Source organism: Diceros bicornis, chromosome 28 (genome assembly GCF_020826845.1).
Source record: "Diceros bicornis minor isolate mBicDic1 chromosome 28, mDicBic1.mat.cur, whole genome shotgun sequence".
In the NCBI taxonomy this organism is placed as follows: Eukaryota; Metazoa; Chordata; class Mammalia; order Perissodactyla; family Rhinocerotidae; genus Diceros; species Diceros bicornis.
Window position 1 is genome coordinate 21,560,133 of NC_080767.1, and position 22,018 is coordinate 21,582,150.

General features: G+C 45.4%; 1 protein-coding gene across 6 annotated transcripts; it reads right to left on the reverse strand.

Annotated features, from left to right (window-relative positions):
- Nucleotides 1–647: 647 nt before the first annotated feature.
- Nucleotides 648–21,656, reverse strand: WDR31 (WD repeat domain 31). 6 transcript variants are annotated; one of them, XR_009215913.1, is made up of 12 exons: nt 21,590–21,656; nt 18,478–18,573; nt 15,108–15,251; nt 14,522–14,651; nt 12,681–12,755; nt 11,590–11,734; nt 11,391–11,491; nt 10,145–10,212; nt 9,030–9,171; nt 7,422–7,584; nt 3,199–5,698; nt 648–1,634 (listed from the first exon to the last, which is right to left on the reverse strand). XR_009215913.1 is itself a non-coding variant. In XM_058523820.1 (11 exons), exons 3-11 carry the CDS (start codon nt 15,221–15,223, stop codon nt 3,580–3,582), a joined length of 951 nt encoding a protein of 316 aa, XP_058379803.1. In that variant the 5' UTR covers nt 15,224–15,251; nt 18,478–18,573; nt 21,590–21,656; the 3' UTR covers nt 2,840–3,579. The 6 variants fall into 6 exon arrangements, 4 of the variants coding, with proteins under 4 accessions (XP_058379803.1, XP_058379802.1, XP_058379800.1 ...); XR_009215914.1 differs by lacking the exon at nt 648–1,634 and having other exon boundaries at nt 2,840–3,256; nt 3,528–5,698; XM_058523820.1 differs by lacking the exon at nt 648–1,634 and having other exon boundaries at nt 2,840–3,590.
- Between the last annotated feature and the right edge of the window lie 362 nt (nt 21,657–22,018).

A 22,018-nucleotide genomic window follows, 5' to 3' on the forward strand; every position in this document is an offset into this window, starting at 1 on the left:
TCATTGTAAATATCTGCATGGTTATCAGTCATGTGAAGTTGGCCAGGTTCCAAAAGACTATTTCCAGATGAACTGAGAGAGTCCAGCATGGACGTACAGTGCTGGCTGACACCAGTCCCCATCACCCCCAATCTGGGCTTTTCAATTTGCATGTGCAAGACCTTGAGTAAGCAGGGTGCTGTGTTCCAGACCCTGGGGAGGTGACATCTGGGATGGAATTGGACATTCCTTCTGTCCAAGATGTTTAACCTATGTCACTTACTCCACAGGTGCAAATACCTCCTACACGCCCCACCCCTCAGCCTTCGTGCCCACCACCTCTAGAATAACGTCATTGAAAGTAGAGGACCGTGGTGGGAAGAGCCAGTCTGCATGTCCAAAGACCTGGGCTCCCATCTGGGCTCTGTCACATGCTGTGTGAGCTCTGGCAAGTCACTTTCCTTCTCTGTAGATCAGAGGCAATAATCTCCACGCTGCCTATCTCATGGTGTTATTTTATTGAAGACTCGGATGAAATTATGATTGTGACAGTAGTATGTAAAATATAGAGCACTGTATGCGTATCAAGTTTTATTGTTAAATTCTGGCCTCTTAACTGGAAGTGTCAGGAAGAAAAGCAGACATCAAACCCAGCTGGTTCAGCTTCTCTCCAATGTTGGCTCGTGGAGCTCACACCTCCCTGGTGTGCACGTCAATGTCTACACACTCATCTTTAAAACCGAGGGTTGCAGAGTTTAAGAGCACCAAGTGTTGGCAAGGATGTGGAACAGCTAAAACTCCACTAACTCCCTGCACAGTGAGTGGGAATGTGAACTGGGACAAGTTTTTTGGAAAAGAGGTGGTATTTACTAAAACCAATCCTGCAAATTACCCTATGGCCCAGAAAGGCCACCGCTAGTTTTATGATGAACACAAATGCATGCATATGTTCACCAACGACATTATTAGAATGTTCATAGCAGCACTATTTATCAGAGCCCCAAATTAGAAACTATCCAAATGCCCATCAGTAGTTAGATGGATAAATTATACTATTTTCACACAATAGAATATTGTACAGCAATGAGAAGGAATGATATTCAACTACATGCAACAATATGAATCAATCTCACAAATTATGTTAAGCAAAAGAAGCCTGACCAAAAATAAGAGTACATACTTGTTTCACTTAAATCTATGGTTGCATAACAAACTACCCCAAAACTTAGTGTCTTAAAACAATGGTTTCTTATTTTTCATGATTCTGTGGGATAGCTGTGCAGTTTCTCTTCTGATTTCATCTGCGGCTGCGTTCAGCTGCAGATGTGGCAGGGTTGGAAGGGCCAAGGTGACCGTGTTCATGTATCTGGTGGTGTTCAGGTCTTCTCCACATGGCCCAGGTCGCCTCCCTGACATGGAGATCTCGGAGTAGCATTCCAAGATGGTGGAAGGGAGGCTGCCAGGCCTCTTAAGGCTGAGCCTCAGAAGTTGTGTAGCGTTCCTTCTTCTGCATTCTATCAGTCAAACCAAGTCAAAAGACCAGAGCAGATTCAAGGGTGGAGAAATGGATCCTACTACCTACTGGTGAGAAGTCACATTGCAAAAAGGTCACACATACAGGGCTGGGAGAAATTTGAGGCCATATTTTCCATCTCCTACAAGAAAGTATGATTCCATTTATATAAAGTAGAAAAGCAAACAAAACCAATATATGCTGTTACAAATTCCCTGGCAGATAGGCCTGGAGGGGAGGATGAAGGAGAACATCTGGGATCCTGGATGTTTTACTCTTCTTCACCTAGCTACTGGTTACTAGAGTATGTTCAATTTATGAAAATTCAGCAAGCTATGAACTTAAGACGTCTGAAATTGTTTATGATTGCTATACTTGAATTAAAAGTTAAAAATATATATAGTAGATTAAAAAGAAAGAAGTTCATTTCTCGTTCAGGTCACAGCCGATCAGGCTGTTGGAGCAGCTCAGCTCCTCGAGGTGATTTGGGGCCCCAGGTTCCTTCTCTCTTGCTGTTCCATCAGCTGTCTTCAATAGTTGAAGCTGTTCCTGGCAGTCTGCATTCTAGCTAGCGGAAGGGACCCAGAGGGGTAATCCCAGACAAACACGTTCCTTTCAAGCTAATAAGGTGGAAGTTACACACAACACTTCCGCTCACCATCCACTGACAAGAACTTATCCTCACGGCTATGCCTGGCTGGCAACGTAGTCTTAGCTGGGCAGCCTGTGCCAATTTCAGGAAACAACTAGCAGGCCGCCTCGTTTTCAGTGACGAAGATGTTCTTTAACAATTATGTTTTCAAAAGGCCACTTAGAAATAGCTAAGTTCCTTTTTCTCAGTGTTAAAAGATTAAAAACACCAAGTGACCTGAGTTCTATGCTTGTAATTCCTGTGTCAAAATGAAGGGCATTAATAACCATCACTCATTTTCCTTAAATATATAAATATATTTAAATTATAAATATATAAATTTCTTTAAATTTTAAATATACAATTGGCCAGATTCCAAGAGCGTATAACTTTCCTGGAGAAGTCAACTGTCTTTGGAAAATTCCTTTATATGATTTAGACAGGTAGCCTCTCAAATGAAGTGTTCAATGCATGTTCAACAAATGAATGAATGCATTTTAGCAGCCTGTATTTTAGGTGCTGAGAATACCTGCTTAGAGCATATAAGACTAAAAAATCCTATAAAAATTTATTAATCTATTTTCTACTTAAAATGCACAGATAAGGAATTTTTACATCAAGCACATGTGCAGAGTTTAGGGACACAATTTTACTGGTAACAGAACCCTGCTGATTCACCATCTTATTCATCACTGTTTTCTGACAAGTATGTCCCCTCTCACAGCAAGCAGCCTGTTCCCAACCCTAGGACCCCCTCCCAACCCACTCCCTTGGATTTCATGACTTACTGCCTGTCTTCCTTCTAGAAGAGAGTCAGCCGTAGCACTAATAGTTCAGGATACACTAGGACTTTCCCTGAGACAACTGTCTACTGCTCCCAGGCACCTGGCCAGGAGGATCTCCTTAGAGCCAAAAAGTTAACAAACTGGTCTAGAAAATACACAAACAGTGTCATGGTCTATAAATCTCTAAAATGGACTTTGTGACATCATGCAAAGGCAAAGGAGTGGGGAGGAAAATATTCCAGCTTTGAGTCAGGCAGACCCAGGTTCAAATCTCTTCTTTTCCTTCCTACCTGTGTGTGTGTAACTTTGGGCAAAGGACTGCATGTCCCTGGGCCTCAGCCTCCTCATCTGTGAGATGGAAATAACAATAAGAATTGTAGTGAGAATAAATGTATTCAGCCGTCTCTAGGTGCTCAATGAAGTAGCTTCCTCTCCCACTACCCCTCTGTCCTTCCAGAGCTCAAAGATCCGTAACTGAAGGGATTAAAGGGAAGCCCAACAATGACTACAGGTTTAGAAGATAAGATCTAAGGAGAACGGGTGAAGGAACGGGAACTGTTTCGTGTGGAAAGGAGAGCATTTCGTCTGCACAGAGAGGGCAGTAAATAACTGTGCCTACCATTTGCAAGCTCCCACTACCTTGCTTGGCATTTAATAGTCACGACCAGTCCTCAGAACAGCCCTGCAAGGAACGTATGATTATGAGCTCCATGTTATAAAGAGGAAGCTGAGATTTTACAACTTGCCCAAGATCATCCAGCTAAATGGAGAAGAGGAGATTCAAACTCAGGCCTGACGCTGTGCACTAGCTTACGGCTCTCCGCCCGTCCGTGGAGACGGCGTGGGAGAGCAGGCCCTAAGGAGGAGCAGAAGGGGACAAGACGGCTGTCAGCCCCTGGGGTCAGGGACAGGCAGGGGCGAGAGAAGACAAACGCAAAATCTTTCTTTGGCTGGGATTCATCAGAAAGGGAATCTCCAGGCCTCAGTGGCCTTATGTGTGGGCTCGCCTGAAGGCAGGAGGGACTCTACTTTCCTTGGAGGAAAATGGGCTTGTGAGCACCAGACTGACCTCCTGGGGGCCACACAGGCAGACCTGAGCACCCTGCCCTTCCTCACTGAGGGGGGCTCAATGGCACACAGGCGAGTCCATCCTCTACTCTTTTCTCTACATTCTATTGTCATTGCAGAGACTCCCTTTCCCTCACTCTGGCCATGCCCAAGAAAGAGTTTATATAAAACTAAATAAAAATATTAAAATGTACAAATGAAACTTTTTGGGCCTTAATCTTGGAACTTCTCCATTTCCTTATCCGCAGAACAGGTTTGACGACTCCTACAACTCTGGAGAAGGCCCTGTGGCTGTCAGCCACTTCAAGCCAGCCCAGGTCTTATTTTCTTTTTCTTTCTTTTTTTTTTTTTTTGTGAGGAAGATCAGCCCTGAGCTAACATCCAATGCCAATCCTCCTCTTTTTTGCTGAGGAAGATTGGCCCTGGGCTAACATCCGTGCCCACCTTCCTCTACTTTATATGGGACGCCGCCACAGCATGGCTTGACAAGCAGTGCCTCGGCGCGCGCCCGGGGTCCCAACCCCAGGCCGCCAGCAGCGAAGTGCGCGCACTTAACCATTACGCCACGGGGCCGGCCCATGTCTTATTTTCATGTACCCTCAGCACCGGTCTCGGAAGGTACCAGAAGCAGACAGCTTGTGCCACCTCTCGCTCTGCTACTACTCCGAGTAGAAGCCAAGGCTTTGCTTTCCTGCCCCATCTCTGATTCTTTACGCTGCTGAGGAGCAGCAATGGGAGCTCAATCTCATGTCTGCAATCCATTTCCTCTATGGCGCTGCCCCATTCTTCCCCATCTAGACAATTCTGAGGCAACCAAAACAGTTTCTCTCCCACTCCATTTTTTTCTTCTGTGGAGATGTGGAAAAGGTCAGTTCAATAGGCTCAGACCCTGTGTTCTGCCTCACAGACAGAGGCCTATCACTCACACCTACAGGTCATCATTTTGAGCCATAAACTTGTTTTTTTGAAGAACAGTTCCAAAATCTCATTAAAAATTGCATTTGGGGGGCCGGGCCCGTGGCTTGGCGGTTAAGTGCGCGTGCTCCGCTACTGGCAGCCCGGGTTCAGATCCCGGGCGTGCACCAACGCACCGCTTCTCCGGCCATGCTGAGGCCGCGTCCCACATACAGCAACTAGAAGGATGTGCAGCTATGACATACAACTATCTACTGGGGCTTTGGGGGAAAAAAAAAAAAAAAAAGGAGGAGGATTGGCAACAGATGTTAGCTCAGGGCCGGGCTTCCTCAGCAAAAAGAGGAGGATTGGCATGGATGTTAGCTCAGGGCTGATCTTCCTCACCAAAAAAAAAAAAAAAAAAAAAATTGCCTTTGGATTTAACTCTGATTGAAAACCTTATGTTTAGTCCATGTTTCTAAACTCTGCACCTGATTTTCTTCTAACAGAAGAAATTGCCTTCTAACACTGATTTACCCTCTAAGTGAAACTAAGCAAAGAACACCAGCCCCACATCATCCTCCCCTCCAGGTAACATGCAAAAACAAAGCCACACTGAGAAAGGGGGGGCTGCAGTTTGATATTGTCCAGTGAATGTCTCTTGGCCTCAGAACGCTGCCACTTCCCGCAGTTCCAGCCCTCGGCCGTGGTCCACTCTGAGTAAGTGAATTCCTCTGCTGAAACTTGCACACAATAAGGACATGGTGTCGCCAACAGCCAAGGAAGTCAAAGGTCCTGATCCATCCAGAGACAAGGTGAAAAGGCAAGCTGGGGGAGGAAGGCAGAACCAGCAGGTGAGGCCAAGAGTGCAATGTCCCTCTGAGAAGTCCCTGTCAATAAAGCATCTGCTACCAGTATCTAACCCAGATAAGAGAGGCACCGCATGCTTCAGAGGAACGTGCACCAGCGGGGAGGTCAGAACTTGGCTCAACCCAAGACTTCAACTACAGAGAATGGCACTCGGACCCAACAGGATGTACACCACCTACAAGTATGTTCAGACAATCGGGGCCTCACTTGCAAGGACTTGTTAAAAAGTGGCCCTCAGTTACCAGCCCAGAGAACAAAGCAGGGGGTCCGGCCCGGTGGCGCAATGGTTAGGTGTGCACACTCTGCTTTGGAGGCCCGGGGTTCGTGGGTTTGGATCCCGGGCGTGCACCGACACACCGCTTGTCAGGCCATGCTGTGGTGGCATCCCATATAAAGTAGAGGAAGATGGGCATGGATGTTAGCCCAGGGCCAATCTTCCTCAGCCAAAACAAAAAAAAAAAGAAAAACAAAGCAGGGGCCAGGGAAGTGAAAAACAGATAAGGATACTGATCTTCAGCTGCTGGCTTCCCGGGGACTTGCTCCCTTCAAGACAAAGGACAATGGGGGGACAGTCTGGGGGTTTCCAGCTGACCCAGTCTCCCTCCATCCACATCTTGGAGGCTGCTCTTCTAAGAACCACAGGCACACACCTGGTGGGCAGGGCAGCACTTTCAGACCTGGTTCTCCCTGATCTTAGGTGTATGATCACCGAATCTAAAACAGCTGCTCTCCCCACTGTCACACCTGGGTGGCTGGAGAGACAACTCCAGGTGAGGGCACAGCAGGGCTGTCCTTACTAGGGAAGTTTGGCTTGCGTGCCAGTAGACATGATCCCACATCTTTTCTCTGGGAGACTGCTCTATCCTCCCCTTCTGGGGAGTAGAGTTCCTGGAAGATTCCTGCAGAAGGGATTTGGTTTGAGGTTCTCTAAATTAATGCTAGTCCTGTGTCTGGCAGAAACCTGTGCCCAGGACAGGATAACAGGCAGGCAGTGGGGTGCTGGTAAATTGGCTTTCTGGAAGAAAAACAACAACCACGTTTATTCACAGTGTTTGCCAATTTTCGTGGTGTAAACACTCCTAGGGTGACCACATTAAATATTCCTGACTATTTCACAATCGGCCAGGAGGAGCCGGCTCCGGCACACCACTGCCTCGAGGAGCCTGGGGAGCTGTGGTCCCTAAAACATCGTTTCCTCTGGTGCTGGGAAACGTCACGACCTTACTGCGATCTCACACCTTAGCTGCAGAGTCAAAACAGTGCAGTCTTTCTGAGACTATCTTTACTCTCCTCTCCCCCACCAAGAGCCAAGGCTCTCATTTTAGTCCTTGAAAAATGAATTTAAAATTGGCAATTCTTGTTCTCTTTTCCAGACATTTTGAGCATCACAAGTTAAAACCTGATGAAGAACTTCAGGTATAAAAAATATAAGAGCCAAATATATTTGAGCTCTCAGGAATCAGTCTGTATAACAGGCTACCAGGGGTTACGTGGTGATGGCTTTTAGTCAGAGGTTGAACAGAGATTCTGGCATCTTGGCGTCATCTCTTAACCACTAGGGGACTAGAGAGTGACAGGACATGGGTGGCTTTGTATATGCTGAGCAATGGAAAGAAAGAGTTTTAAGGAAGCCTTTAGGACTTCATGTGTCTCTGAGAAGCACTAACAGCAGGCTCTTTACCTCCAGTATCTTGGTTCCAAATCTTCACCCTGCAGTCATGTGATGAGGTAGCAATCACAGGCATCAAGGCCAATGCTCTTGGTAGAAAGACACAGGATGCAACAGTCTGGAAATGCCCCTTATACTCACATATTCTGTTCCGTGTCTGCCTTAGGTCCCACAGCTGCAAAGTAATGACATAGGCTAGCTCATACATATGTATTTCTCCAGCTTCACACATGCTTCCTTCGCTGATATCCATCGCCTCACACTCTCACCCTTATTCCCTCCACTTACCTACTCATGTAGCCACCCCTTATCTCCATCCACCCCATCCACACACCCAACCATCCATCCATCCAGTGATTACTTTAAGCATCAACTATGTCTCAAACAACCGTGGTTAAGGATGTGCCAGAAAGCTTGTTGTCTTCCTCATTAACATCATGGTTAGGGAAGTGAAAGCTCCAAGTCCTACAGCATGATGGGACAGGATGGGGTGGCCTACTTTCTACAACAGTTCAAGAGCTGCCTTTTATCAACCTCTTGGCATCTGTGGGTCCTGTGGGGACCCCACAGTTAGGAGCACCTTCTCATAAGTACATACAGGTGCAGACCTTCTGATTTAATGACCAGACGCTGAAGCTTATGACCACCAGAGGTCATATGGAAGACCACAGTCTACAATAAGGGAGGTGATACTTCCACCAGTCCCACTCTTGTTGATACAGATCAGACCACATCAGGAGAATAATGTTCAGGGAGGAGAGAAAACTGAATTGTGTCCAAAAAATAATGAAATCACTGGATACCACATCATCCAAGCAACAGTTGTAGGAGCTGGAAATGCTTAGCTTGGAGAAGAGATGCCACATCAAGAGCCTGAGATTCAATGCCTCAACCTACACTTACTAGAGATGTGGTTTTGTACAAGAGATTTCAACTTGCCATGCCTCTATTTCTTTATCTGTAAAAGTGGAATTATAATAGTACCTAACTCATGAGGTTGTTTTAAGGATTAAATGAGATAAGGCATGTAATGTGCTCAGACCAGTGTCTAGCACATAATAAATGTTTTATAAAATGGGAGTCATAAATTGTTCTCTTTGGATACTAGATAACCCTTTCAATTGATATTCTACAACTAGGAATCGAAGGTACTTTGGAGGATCCTAGACAATCTATCCTGAAATTAATTGCAGGGAAAGGTATCTGGGTAATGGATGGGGTGGGCCCTTGACCAACACTGGAGTTCCAAACTTCCTGAAGAGTTTGAACCTTTTTTGCTGTGACCACATGTACAATGGGAATACACTTGTTCTTCAAACAATCCCTCTCCTTTCTAAGCTCTGCTGGGAGTAGGGACATCAGCAGGCCCATTCTGCATTTAGTGCCTTCCTATCTTGACTCCATCCCATTCCTCTTTTTTACGATCAGTTCAGAGAGCCCTAAGCTGACAGATGTTTCTTGACAGAAGCATCTGGAATGCAAAGATCACCTTCAGTATGTACTTGGGATAGGCCTGAGCCATCAGGAAAGCCTGCCTGTACAGCCCAGGACAGACACAAGGCCAGAGCAAGTAACTTGCTTATCAGCAACCAGACACCGGGAGTCCTCACAATCTCTTACCGTGGCCTCGCAGCCTTCCCCTCCGAAGCCGCTGCTGCAGGAGATACACTTGTGTCCATCCTCACTGACCTCGCAGTGGGTCTGAATATGCTGCTTTGCGGGAAAGAGATGAGCCACCTGCAGCCCCCGACTGTCCCATAATCTGAAAGAAATTACAGCAGGAGATGAGTCTGTAGTAAATGTGTCTGAAATACGCCTGCAAGAGCCTGCTAACGTGAAAGGCTTGGCTCTTTGCTGCTCAGCCAGTCAGAATGGAACGCCATGATTTACCTAAAAACAGCAGCATGAACTGGATCACTCTCAGAGACTCCACAGCCAGCAGGAAATAACCAAATGGAATGATATCGGAGTTCTTTCTATTTTGAGATCTAGTTACTAGGAATTTAGAGCAAGCATCTTAATTGTACAAAGTTAATTTGTTAATTTGGTCCTTTGGGATACTATTTTCAACAGACAAGAGGATATTTCTGTGCCTGTGATTTAAATTTTTTTAAAAACATACTTATTATGATACAAAGATTTACAGGCCTTGGGAAACCTGGGCCATGGGGTCCACTGGGGAGTGTTGTGTTTCGCCTCTCTCCTCATTTTTATCTCTTTACCTCGTTCCTACCAGTTTCTGAGTAAAATCTCCTCTGAGATCCAAAGTTTCTAGTAGTGCTTTCTAGACGGAGAATGATTTAATTTGACTGCCCTGATGGCGACTCTGCAGCTCCTTCTCTGGGGGCTTCCCCTGAGGGCCGGGTGAGTGAGAGCACCAGGAGCTGAGCAGGGGTAGCAAGCACAGCCAGGCAGCCTGAGGGGTGGGGCACACAAGTGGCTGGTCCTGAGGTTAACCTGAGCACGTTCACACAGCAGGCGCTGCTAGCATCAGGTGCTTCGAAACCATCCAGAACAGGGGCTTTTTCCCGGCCTGACCTCCTGGCATTCGACCTCTACCCAGACCATCCAGGGGGCCAGATCAGAGAGGCGCCAGCACCAGCGGGGGGCAGAGGGGCGGAAGGCCCTGGGAAGGGCACAGCAATGTGGAGAAGCAGAGTGGGGATGGGGTCACGTAAGCATGCGAGCCACAAACCTTCACCAGAAACACCTTCACTGCCGCTCAGTTAGCCCACCTGAGGGTTTTATCTTCAGAAGTCTGCAGTATATATGGTTCTCCAGGGACCCAGCACAGGTGAGTGACCTGGAAGAAGCAAAATTTTCAAAACATCTCCATACCAAGTCATTGCTCTGCTGTAACTCCTGTTAAACTGTGCTAAATAGCATCTCTGCACCACTTCTCAAGGACGCTGAACTAGTAATTTGACTTAGAGGGATTTTATTTTGCAGATACCCACCCACCAGTCATGCTCTACTTGTATCTCCTAGGTTATCAGCAAGGACAGCAGCTGGCCAGCTGTGAGTCCCAAAATGCACGCAGCACTCAGAGTGCCTGAAACCCAAACACGTGCTAGAGAACCGGTGGCCGGCGACAGCTAAGGAGCACAGCCCCTGTCCTAAAGCGGGACCACTGAAATCCTAGTCTAAGGCCTCACAGGGTTCAGGAAGGGTGCTCTCGACGCTCCTGTGTCTCTTTATCCCTGCAGCCCCCTGCTGGACAGGCACGAAACAGTTTTCAAAACGATGCAAGGCACCAAGATTTTCTTCCAGCAACCTCCACAAATACGGAGGGCAAAGGGCAGGCACGTCTTGCCATTGACAGTTGTCTTCAAAATTGGCAAAGATGACGATGGCTGACATTTGATGACCACCACGTCAGGTGACACCATTCTCCTCATTTTGTAAATGAAGACACTGAGACTCTATTTAACTTTCTTGGGGTAATACAGCTAAAAAGTGATGGATCCAGGATTCAAACCCAGGTATGACTGACCCCAAAGGCTGTGGAGTTATACACCAGTCCTCTACCAGAAAACACTGGTTTTCATAAATGCAGCAAATTATACAGAAAGCCAAAGGTAATACTTCTCTGCATAATGTTACATACACAGAACACAGAGCATAAGCTTTGAGCTCCTGGAGGACAGGGACTGTGTCCTGGGTCACTAACCCTGCTCCTAGCACAGTGTCTGGCCCACAGAAGAAACGGGATGACTATGTTTTGAAAGAATAAATGAGGACACCACTTAAAATTCCAGTGTAAACTAGCAGAATTGTTCTCTGGAGCAGAGACCCGAAGAGACCAGCTAATCCCACACCCCTGGGAGGCCAGGCTCTGACAGAGTTAGGCGGGAGCAGTAATTGGGACTCAAGCTTATGCGTCTACGCCTGGTTGTGGTCTCCTGATCTCGCTGCCAGGCCCTTCCCCTCACCCCATGCTCCCTTCTGCGGCCCGGCTCTGTACCCAGATTGAGTCCCTACCAGGTTCCTGGAGATAGAAGCTCTCTCCACACACTGTCCAGTCCCCACATCCCACAGAAGCAGGGTGTTGTCCCGAGAGCCAGTGCACAGCTGTGACGAGTCTTTGAAACAATGGCAAGAAGAAGGTCTGTGAGATGGGCCTGGAACAGGGCTTTTCCAAAAAAACAACAGCACTGGGAAGAGATCTGCTTTACTTTACCTGGACTCACAGCCAATCCAGTGACCACCATGGCATGGGCAGAGAACTGCTGCCTTGGCTGTGAGGAACCGTGCAAGTCCCACATCATGACCATCCTGTCACGAGAGGCGCTGAAGAACTGGTCTGACTTGTGAATACAGGCTATCTGCTCAAGAAAAGAAAGCTCCAGTGTACTTGTCTGATCGGACTTTAAATTGGGAAAAAGACCTGGGGATAAGTGTGTTAGAGCCTGTGTTCTCTCTCAGTCTGATGCCCCGTGTCTGGCATTTTGGGAAATATCATTTTGTGTGCTATGGCATTGTGGCCGATGCCTAGTTTCATTATGATGGAGTTTGTACCTTTTCGTGTGTGTGTGTGAGGAAGATCAGCCCTGAGCTAACATCCATGCAAATCCTCTTTTTTTTTTTTTGCTGAGGAAGGCTGGCCCTGAGCTAACATCCGTACCCATCTTCCCCACTTTATGTGGGACGCTGCCACAGCATGGCCTGATAAGCGGTGTGTCAGTGTGTGCCCGGGATCCAAACCCGGGCCGCCAGCAGCAGAGCGCTCGCACTTAACCGCTAAGCCACGGGGCCAGCCCCTGGAGTTTGCACCTTAATGTTTGGTTCATTCAGGTGGACTTGGGAGAGGGGAGTTATATAAATTGGCATTCTCTATCATTTTTGCTAGAAGCTCACTCTATTCTGTAAATGCTATTGAACAAATTAATTTTTATTTAACTGTTACTGGCTTTTAAAAAATTTCCCCGACTAGATTAGAAGGTTCCTGAGCGTAGAGATTTTGTCACTTTTCTAGCTAGAGTAAACACACAGGAAGCCTTCAATACACGGCCCTATCAAGTTAGGATGGGTCAGGGAGACCGCCTGAGCTATTATAGGCTCAACAGAAGAAAAACTGTGTCCAATCCACCTGCAGCAACAGCCAAGGGAGGGGCTTGCGCTGCTTTTCCCAGAGGAGGGCTTCGCGGCATCGAAAGAAGCCCTTGCATTTTTCCTTAAGACTGAAATTCAACCACTCGTACTATCTAGAGCTATTAGATACGCCTTTACTCGGCTCCCAAGCCCTCCACGGTAATAATCGTTGACAATTACCTTGGTGATTTCACGTTCGTGTCCTTTGAACCTTTTCACCACATTTCCAGTTTTCCAATTGTAGGCCACAACTGTCTGCAGAGAGGCATTTGAATATTTCAGTTTAACTGAATTTTTGTTAACTTGAAACAAGCAGCCTTCACTTCATTCTCTACCTAGTTTCTCCCTCTTCATCAAGCGACCTGCATCGAGCATTAGGGTTTAACGCTGTGTCCCTCCTCACAACCCCCTACTTTGAGTTTCTTTTCTTTCCTCCTGATCGTTCCTCTGTCTCTCCCCGAGACCCTGGGCCACTCCTCTGAGCCTCACTGATGGGTTTGGGGCTAACACTCCCCAAGGGGAACTGATTCAGGATGAGGTTCTGGTTGTAGATGCTGAAGGAGAATTCTACATGAGATTTTTTTTTCCCCCTAACTGTATCATACTTTTATATTAGTTTCGTGTGTGTGAGGAAGATTAGCCCTGAGCTAACATCTGTTGCCAAATCCTCCCTTTGCTGGGGAAGATTGGCCCTGAGCTAACACCTGTGCCCATCTTCCTCTGTTTTATGTGGGACGCCTGCCACAGCATGGCTTGCTAAGCAGTACATAGGTCCATGCCCGGGATCCGAACCTGCGAACCTGGGCCACCGAAGTGGAGCATGCGAACTTAACCACTACGCCACCGGGCCAGCTCCGGGTTTGTTTTTTTTTTTAATTTGTCATCTTAATCATTTTTAGGCGTATACTTCAGTAGTGTTGATGTATTCACATTGCTGTGAAAAAGATCGCACTTTTTTTTAATTTCCAAAAACATCATCCATAATCCCATCTGCCAGAGAATCATTGATAAAATTTTCTTTCCATCCCTTTTCCCTGTATACACTTTAATATTTTGTTGTAAGCATTCCTCCCCCAACCAGGATTTCTCCAGCCCAGTCACCGTAGTTAATTGCTAGAGAGTAAGGAGCAAGTTACACTTGACCTAGTTAAATCTCAGTTTCTTAATCTGCAAAACGAGGAGGATAATCTTGCCATTTCCACCCCTCACAGGGGAGGATCATAGAAATAACATTTCCTACATCGAAGATAACAGATTTGAAGACAAAATGCTGCCAATTAAACTATGGTACCATGCTTTATCACCAATTTTTAGATGCCTACTGATTTCAGAGGTGTTAAAATGTGAAAACATGTGCATCTTAGAATCAGTGAAATACAGTATGAAAATGGAATTTGAAGATTCTAAAAGGCTACTTAAAACGAGAGGCATCATTTACTACACAAGAACCAACACTTTTGCTACGAATATCTGAGCTGTGAGAGTTACAACAGATCCAAATGTGAGGGAGAGAAAGGAACCAGATTCAAAGTGACAGTGGGAGGAAGGGCAAAAACAGAGGAGGGAGGAAGCATGATACACACCAACTAGAGATTTTGGCAAAAGAGCGGCATAAAAGGTGAGATTAGAAGGCTCCTTTTGACGACAAATAACTCTGGTGTCTGTGTATAGGTGTAAAAATGCATTGACTGGAGTAATAATACTTGCCATTTATAAAGAGCACGTGAGTGGTCTGGCACAGGGCTAAGGGTCTTACCATTTAATCTTCACAACTGTCCTGTGAGGTTGGCATTCTTATCCCCATTTAATAGACAAAGAGACTAAAACTCAAGAAAATTAAAATTGCCCAAAGTAACGGGAAGTCGCAGAGCAGGGATTGAAACTGAGTCCCTCTAACTCTAAATCTCCTATATTTGCACTACTCAGCACTGCTGCCAGAAATGCAAAACCAGCACTTCCTTTCCAAATACCTTCCCTTCTCCGCGGTAAGGTGGTTCCCTGGGAAGCACTGCACACCCCACCTTATCTTTTCCTCCAGAGACACAAAGGTCTGAGTTCAGAGCAGCAACAACGGAGACGGTATCCACGTGGGCTGGGCTATACTCTTGAAAAGCTTTAGTCTGAACTCTCTCTTCTGTAATTCCATCAGGCCTGCCAAAGACAGGGTGGAAGATGAGAGGCCCAGTGGTATGGGAGCGCACAGCGGAGCAAGGGGACGACGAGTGTGAGCTACAGCAGCAACTCGGGCCAGCCTGAGAAAGACGGAAAAGGAGTAGAGAAAGGAGACCCACTGACTTTGCCAGAAAGGGTATTACTAACTCTGAAAATGCTCAGAATGACTGAATGAATGGAATCTGATAAAGGGGAATCCTGAAGGCAAGAAGCTGGTGGTCTTTGCTCACACTAGAGATTATTCCCAAAGACGCAGTACCCCTCTCTATGTGGCTGCAGACACCAGCTAATCAGCTGCTTCTTATCAAAAGAAAACAGACCAAACTGACTATTCGGGGAAGGTCATCAATACTCCCCCCGGGCCTTCTCTTTCTTTAGTGGAGAATTTTAACGGGTCACGATAAATCTTGGGATCCCCAGGCAGGACTGCTGTACCTGTATTTATAAGTGCTGTGTTTGAGTTTGCTCTGCAGTTTCCCCATCACGGCCCAGAACCTACAGGAAACCTTCTGAGGAAGAGCTCGTTTCAGACGGCACCTGAGGAGCAGCATCCCTTGTGGCTGCTGGAAGTAGTGTTCCCTGTTTAGTAAAAAGAAGAATACATCCTCTTAACTTTGTTTGGCACAATCCTGGTAGTATGGGTATGTAAAAATAAATCTTTTTCGAGAAAGACTAATTAGTTGTACACATTTGCTTTTCCTCCCTTCCCTGCCTCACTCTTATGGCCCTGGGAATGCACCTTCCAAGAAAGCATTAGCAGCTAAACAAAAACAAAAACAAAACTAATTTTAAAAATACTGAGAGTTTCCTCAACAAGTTAAACATAGAATTACCATATCATCCAGTAATTCCACTCCTGGGCATATAGCCAAAAGACTTGAAGACAGGTGTTCAAACAAAAATTTATACATGAATGCTCACGGCAGCACTGTTCACAATAGCCAAAAGGTGAAAACAACCCAAATGTCCATCCATGAATGAACGAATAAACAAAATGTGGTCTATCCATACCACAGAATATTATTTAGCCATAAAACGAAAGGAAGTACTGATACATATTATAACACAGATGAATCTTGAAAACATGATACTAAGCAAAAGAAGCCAGACACAAAAGGCCACATATTGTATGATTCCATTTATATGAAATATCTGTAGTTAGCAAATCTAGAGAGACAGAAAGCAGATTAGTGGTGGCCAAGGGCTAGAGTCATAGGGGAATAGGGAGTGCCTACTTAATAGGTACAGAGTTTCCTTTCGGGGTAATGAAATGTTCTGGAACTAGACAGCGGTGATGGTTGCATAACACTGTCTATGTACTAAATGTCACTAATAATAAATTTTATGTTATGGGTATTCTACCACAATAAAATAAATACTAAGAGCGTGTATTTGAAAATAAAACATAATTTACAGTAGTGAAGCTTCTTGAAAAAGAGTGTTAATTATTCCAAAAGTTTTTAACCTTCCTAGCTTGTGGGACTGTTTTTAAATAATTTCACTGTGACATTTCTCTAAATCAGTGTGCCAGGGTCCGGAGGTTACTCTGTAGGAAGAATGAGATGCGAGAGACAATGACACTAAATGAGACAATACAGCTAATGACCTAGACCAGAGGTTCTCCAAGTGTGATCTGAAGACCGCTGGGGATTCCTGAGAGCCTTTCAGGGAATCCGTGAGATACTCCTTTTTCCAACTATGTCTCTTTGTGAGACCTACTTTTTTTCATATACTTGAACCCAAACAACACATTGCAGTAGACTGAATGCAGAAGCAGATACGAGAATCCAATTGTCTTCTGTATAAGCCAAACATTAAAGAGTTTTGCAAATATGTAAAACAATATCACTCTTTTCCAACCAAATTTTATTGTGTTTTGGAAAGTATATTTATTTTTCATAAAAATTATGTTATGTTAACATGCAATAGGTTTATTATTATTATTTTATTTTATTTCTTTCCTCTTTTTTCTTTTTTCTCCCCAAAGCCCCAGTACACAGTTGTGTATCATAGTTATAACTCTTCTATGTGGGACACGGCCTCAGCATGGCTTGATGAGTGGGAGTAGGTCCACGCCCAGGATCCGAACCACTGAACCCCAGGCCGCCAAAGCAGAACACGCGAACTTAACCACTACAGCACCGGGCCGGTCCCATATTATTATAATTTTAAAATGAACTAATAAGTAAATATTTTTTAAATTTCTCAGTCTTAATGTCAACAGGAGGTGGCAGAGTAGAACCCAATCTATAAGCTACATGAACAAAAGCTCTTTGAGGTCCCCAATAATTTTTAAGAGTGAAAGGGAGTCCTGGGCCGGCCCCGTGGCTTAGTGGTTAAGTGCGCACGCTCCGCTGCTGGCGGCCCGGGTTCCGATCCCGGGCGAGCACCGACGCACCGCTTCTCCCACCATGCTGAGGCCGCGTCCCACATACAGCAACTAGAAGGATGTGCAACTATGACATACAACTATCTACTGGGGCTTTGGGGAAAAATAAATAAATAAAAATTATAAAAAAAAAAAAAAAAGAAAGGGAGTCCTGAGGCCAAAAAGTTTCAGAACCACTGACCTAGAACTTAAATAATGTCAATAATGGATGATATATTAGAAAAAAAAAGAATTATTAAGTGTGTTCCAGATTTACTTGCATCATCCCCAACAACTAAGAAGGCTAGAATTAAAGAGAAAGAGAGACACTCATCCATATGCTCATTCAGGAAATACCTCTTAAGCACCTAATTCACGCAGGTCCTATACTGGCTGCTGGTAAAACAGAGAAAAGAAAAAAAGAGAAACCGGAAGATGTGACCAGCAGGGACATCTGCTGAGACTGAAGGTATGTGACTAGGGGCTAATCTCAGCTACTCTGGGTCATGTGTCCTCTGCACCTAGCTGTTCCCTGAGACGCCAGAGGGCGGAGGGAAATATTTGGAGAGGCTGGAGTACCGGTCCCCATCTCTTCTGGGGTTCCGTTAAAGAAGTTCTAGGAGACGAGTTTCTTATGGGCACAGCCAGCCTAGCTCTAGGAAGGATGGTCTACAGGGAGAACAGCAGCTAAAACTCACAAAGTACTCTCCATCATATCATTACCGTTAAAAAGATAGAGTTTTCCAGAAAGAAGACCAGCCTACATTTTGAGAAGTTGCCAGAATTGACCCCCTGACAAGAAGAGGGAACAAGTACAGAAGGACACCACACCGGAAAGGACGCTGAGTAGCATCAGGGGCCCTGGGCTCTGGCCCCAGCTTGGCCTAGGCTCACTGTGCGTCCCTGAGTTCCTCCCTTCCTCACGCTGGGCCTCAGCCTCCCCACCTATAAATGAGGACACCAGATTTAATGATTGTTGGTGGACTCTATGCTCCCTAAGAGGAAGGACTCTGTCATATTCATCTTTCTACCTCAAGTGGCTTTCACAGTGTGACAAAAACATTTGTTGTCAAGTATCGAATCTAAGGTCCCTTCCAGCTCAGACATTCTAGGATTCTCTATAATAAGCATAAGATGTGCTGAAAGGAAAAATTCTAGGATAGTTTTCAAAAAGCTACGGATGTTGTATTGTTTATAGACAGACAGATGTGCAGGGTTTCCCATCTGCCAGCCTAACCCATTTTTCAACACTGACATCAAACTAAGGACAGATGCCATCCATAGATCTAGGTCACTGGGAACTGCAGATGCTATAAATGGATCATCTCTGCTTAAATTGACTGCATCCTAAACTGGTATCTTCAGAGAGCCACACTTCCCATCTGAAGAGTATTCATGGGACAGTCTAAGGAAAAGATGACTTTTAGAATTACTTACCCCCAAACCAATAGGAGCTTCTTGGTGAAGTGCTGGATTCAATGCTTTGTAATGTTTATCCTTTGGAAAATAGTTCAGGCAGCCACTTCTCAATCTCTGTAATTAGTGAAAAGATGCTTAAATTAATCTCTTCTCTATCTAAGCATATGCTTGTACTGAAAGGAGATTTACAAAGTAAATAAGGACCTTGTTAACTAAGGAGATTGTTCACTGTACTTTTCCCAAAGAAAGAGATATCTTACAAAACTCTAAGATTTTATAACTCTCACATTTCAATAATTAAGGAAAGTATACCATATGTTATTTATACATCAATTTTAAATATGCAAATAGGATATATTTAAATACGTCATTAAACACGTTTATTTTACTTATAGTACCTACCTTCAAAAATCCTCAGAGGTGACCGCTTTACAGCTTACTGTTTCTGTGGGAAAGGCAAATTCTCCTGTCTAAAATAATACTTTAATAAGTATGAATCATAGAATTTGAGATGGAAGAGCTTTTCAAAATCATCACATATAAACCCTTTATTTAAAGATGCGGAGGGGCCGGCCCTGTGGCTTAGCGGTTAAGTGCACGTGCTCTGCTACTGGCGGCCCGGGGTTGGGATCCCGGGTGCGCACCGTCGCACCGCTTCTCCTGCCATGCTGAGGCCGCGTCCCACATACAGCAACTAGAAGGCTGTGCAACTATGACATACAACTATCTACTGGGGCTTTGGGGGAAAAAAATAAAAAAATTAAAATTAAAAAATAAATAAATAAAGATGTGGAGAATGAGGGCAGAAACATTATTTACTCAAAATTATAACTAGGCAGACTTCTTGACTTCTAGTCCAGAATTCCCATTATAAATATCTACAAAGAAGAAACCAATTTTACTGCATTTTAACAACTCTATTTTAAGAATTCAAATAAATAAATTCTCATTATCGATTGACAGCGTAGCTTAGTCTAAGAAGTAAGAGCAGCACAGAATAGTCAGAATAACATTTGATTAAGTGCATTAGCATCAGAATTAGGACCAGGTCTGAACTGCAGTTCTACTGTGGCCTTGGGCAACGTGTTGAACCTCTCTAAGTCTGTTTCCTACGTGTAAAATGGCATAATACCTCTAGCATTGGGCTTCTGTGTAGATTAAAAATAGCACTTAAGGGCCGGCCCTGTGGCTTAGCCCTTAACTGCGCGCTTTACTACTGGCGGCCAGGGTTCAGATCCCGGGCTCGCACCGACGCACCGCTTCTCCGGCCATGCTGAGGCCGCGTCCCACATACAGCAACTAGAAGGATGTGCAACTATGACATACAACTATCTACTGGGGCTTTGGGGTAAAAAAAAGGAAAAAAAATAGCACTTAAGAGGTGCCAAGGACTGTTTTAAGAGTTTTATATTTATTAACTCAGTTAATCTATTCCACAAGCCTCTGAGAGAAATACTGTTACTATCCTCATTTTGCAGATGAGAAAATGGAGGCACAGAGATGTTCAATAACCTGCTCAAGTTTACAGATAAGCGGCAGAGCCGAAACTTGAATCCAGGCAGTCTGACTCCAGACGCCTTGCTGTTGACCAGCATCCTATACCGCGTCTCTACAAAGCTAGTGCATATAAAGCCCTCAGTTCAACCTGGCACACTGTTGATAGTAAATGACGCCTACTCCATGACTGCTAGATTAACAGTGACCTCAATACCAAAAGGAGGACTTTCACCCTTATTACTACTACTCTTAATAGACACATATTAAACATATATAACAAATATACTCAGAGAACATATACAAATGGATATATGAGTCTGGAGTAGATTAAACTGAAGCCAGTTATGTCCCCTGCCCAGAGGGGTTGATCACACTAAGGCTAAGAATTTACTATATTCTATAGCAAGGCAATTTAAAATCTTGAGAACAAAGTATATGTACATGGATGATATCCATATTGTTGTAATTTATTATGAGTAGATAATCTCATAACTGATCTAAGAAATGAAAATACTATTCAGTTATCTTCCATTGTTTATATTGTGAACATGTAATATACTTGAGAGGAGGAATAGTGTCTTGTTCATTTTTGTATCTGTGCTTTAAGCATAGGCAGGGAGAATGGAAGCAAGGCAAATATCTACTGAATGAATGAATGAATGAATGAATGGCATAATAAGGTGAAGAGTCTGCTCTGCAAGATGCTTTTTAAGGACCCAACACTACAAGGGTCCTTTAAAGCTGCCTGACAATAAATCCTTCAGGGAGCAGTTACCCGCCTCCAGCCCCAATTTCAGGCCTGGACAGGCTGGAGAGGACTTGGGAAGGCTATAAACCCAATTACCGCTCTGGGTGTCCTTGTTAGTTCTAGACGGAGCCAGGCCTAAATCTGAATCCCAGGATCCATTTCTGCCCCAATCTGCTTTCCAAAGACCTTGAGATAGCCAATGGTCACCCTAAACAACCCAGAGAATTCTCTTCTAACTCTCCAGTGCAATATTCCTCCATATACTCCAGCATATATCCAGCTGTTATTTTCCAAGAAGAAACTGGAACTCAGAGGGTTGTGACTTGCTAAAGGTCACACGGGGGCAGAACTGGGGAACTGGACCTTATTTCCCTGGACTCTTGCTCCACTGTTCATGTAAATGCTGATTTCACATCTTCCCTCTCCCCAAATCTCCCTGTGCACACATCTAACCTACAATCTGGGAGACCAAGGCATCTAAACCAAAGAAAAAACGGAAAACCACAGTAGAAGCACGAGGGAGGTGGTGTGATTCAACCCTCCAATGGTACAGACAGGGAAACCGAGGCCCAGAGAATAAGAAGGTGTTCCCCAGAGTCACAGAGGGAGTCAGTAATAGGCCAGATCCCCCATTCCCCAAGTTCTGGGGACAAACTGTGTGCAGTTTTTCCTTTCTGGCGCTTCACACCACAAATGCCCCTCGTCCACTCCGGGCGGACGGCCAAAGCTTATTTTTGATGGGGGTGGAGGGGGTGCCAAGATGAGAATCTAGCGCCACCCACCGCAAGGTCGGCCCTCGGAACTCCCTCCTCGCGTCGGCCAGGTAGGAGCGCTAGGGTTCCCATTTCCCCGCCCGCCCTCTGAGCCCCCTCCTGGGCTCCATACCCGTCGGCTGGTTGGCCTGGCCGGGAGCAGAGGCCGGCGGGGCGCCGAGCCAGACAGCGTCCGCAGCCTCCACGCTCCACAGCCTCCCGCGCCTCCGCCCCTAGCAACGAGGCGCGTCGCTAGGGCGGGAGTCCGGGCGAAAAGCGTCCGGTCGCCCTCGCTGGCTGCCGGACGGCGGTTCCGCTCGCCTGAGGTCTCCCCGCTCTCCGCGCTGAGAGCGCCCCGCCCTGCTTTCTTACTGTAACAATGCGTTGATGAGGTTCCAGAGAAGAGGATGGATGTGCCCAAGACCACGCTGCCAGAGAATCTATATAATGCAAGGAAAGTGGGTACCACCGTAATAGTCGCGGAGAAAGCACTTCATAAATGTCATCTGTTAAATTATTATTCGCCCAGATAAAGGGGTTGCTTTATTTCTTTGAATTTTCC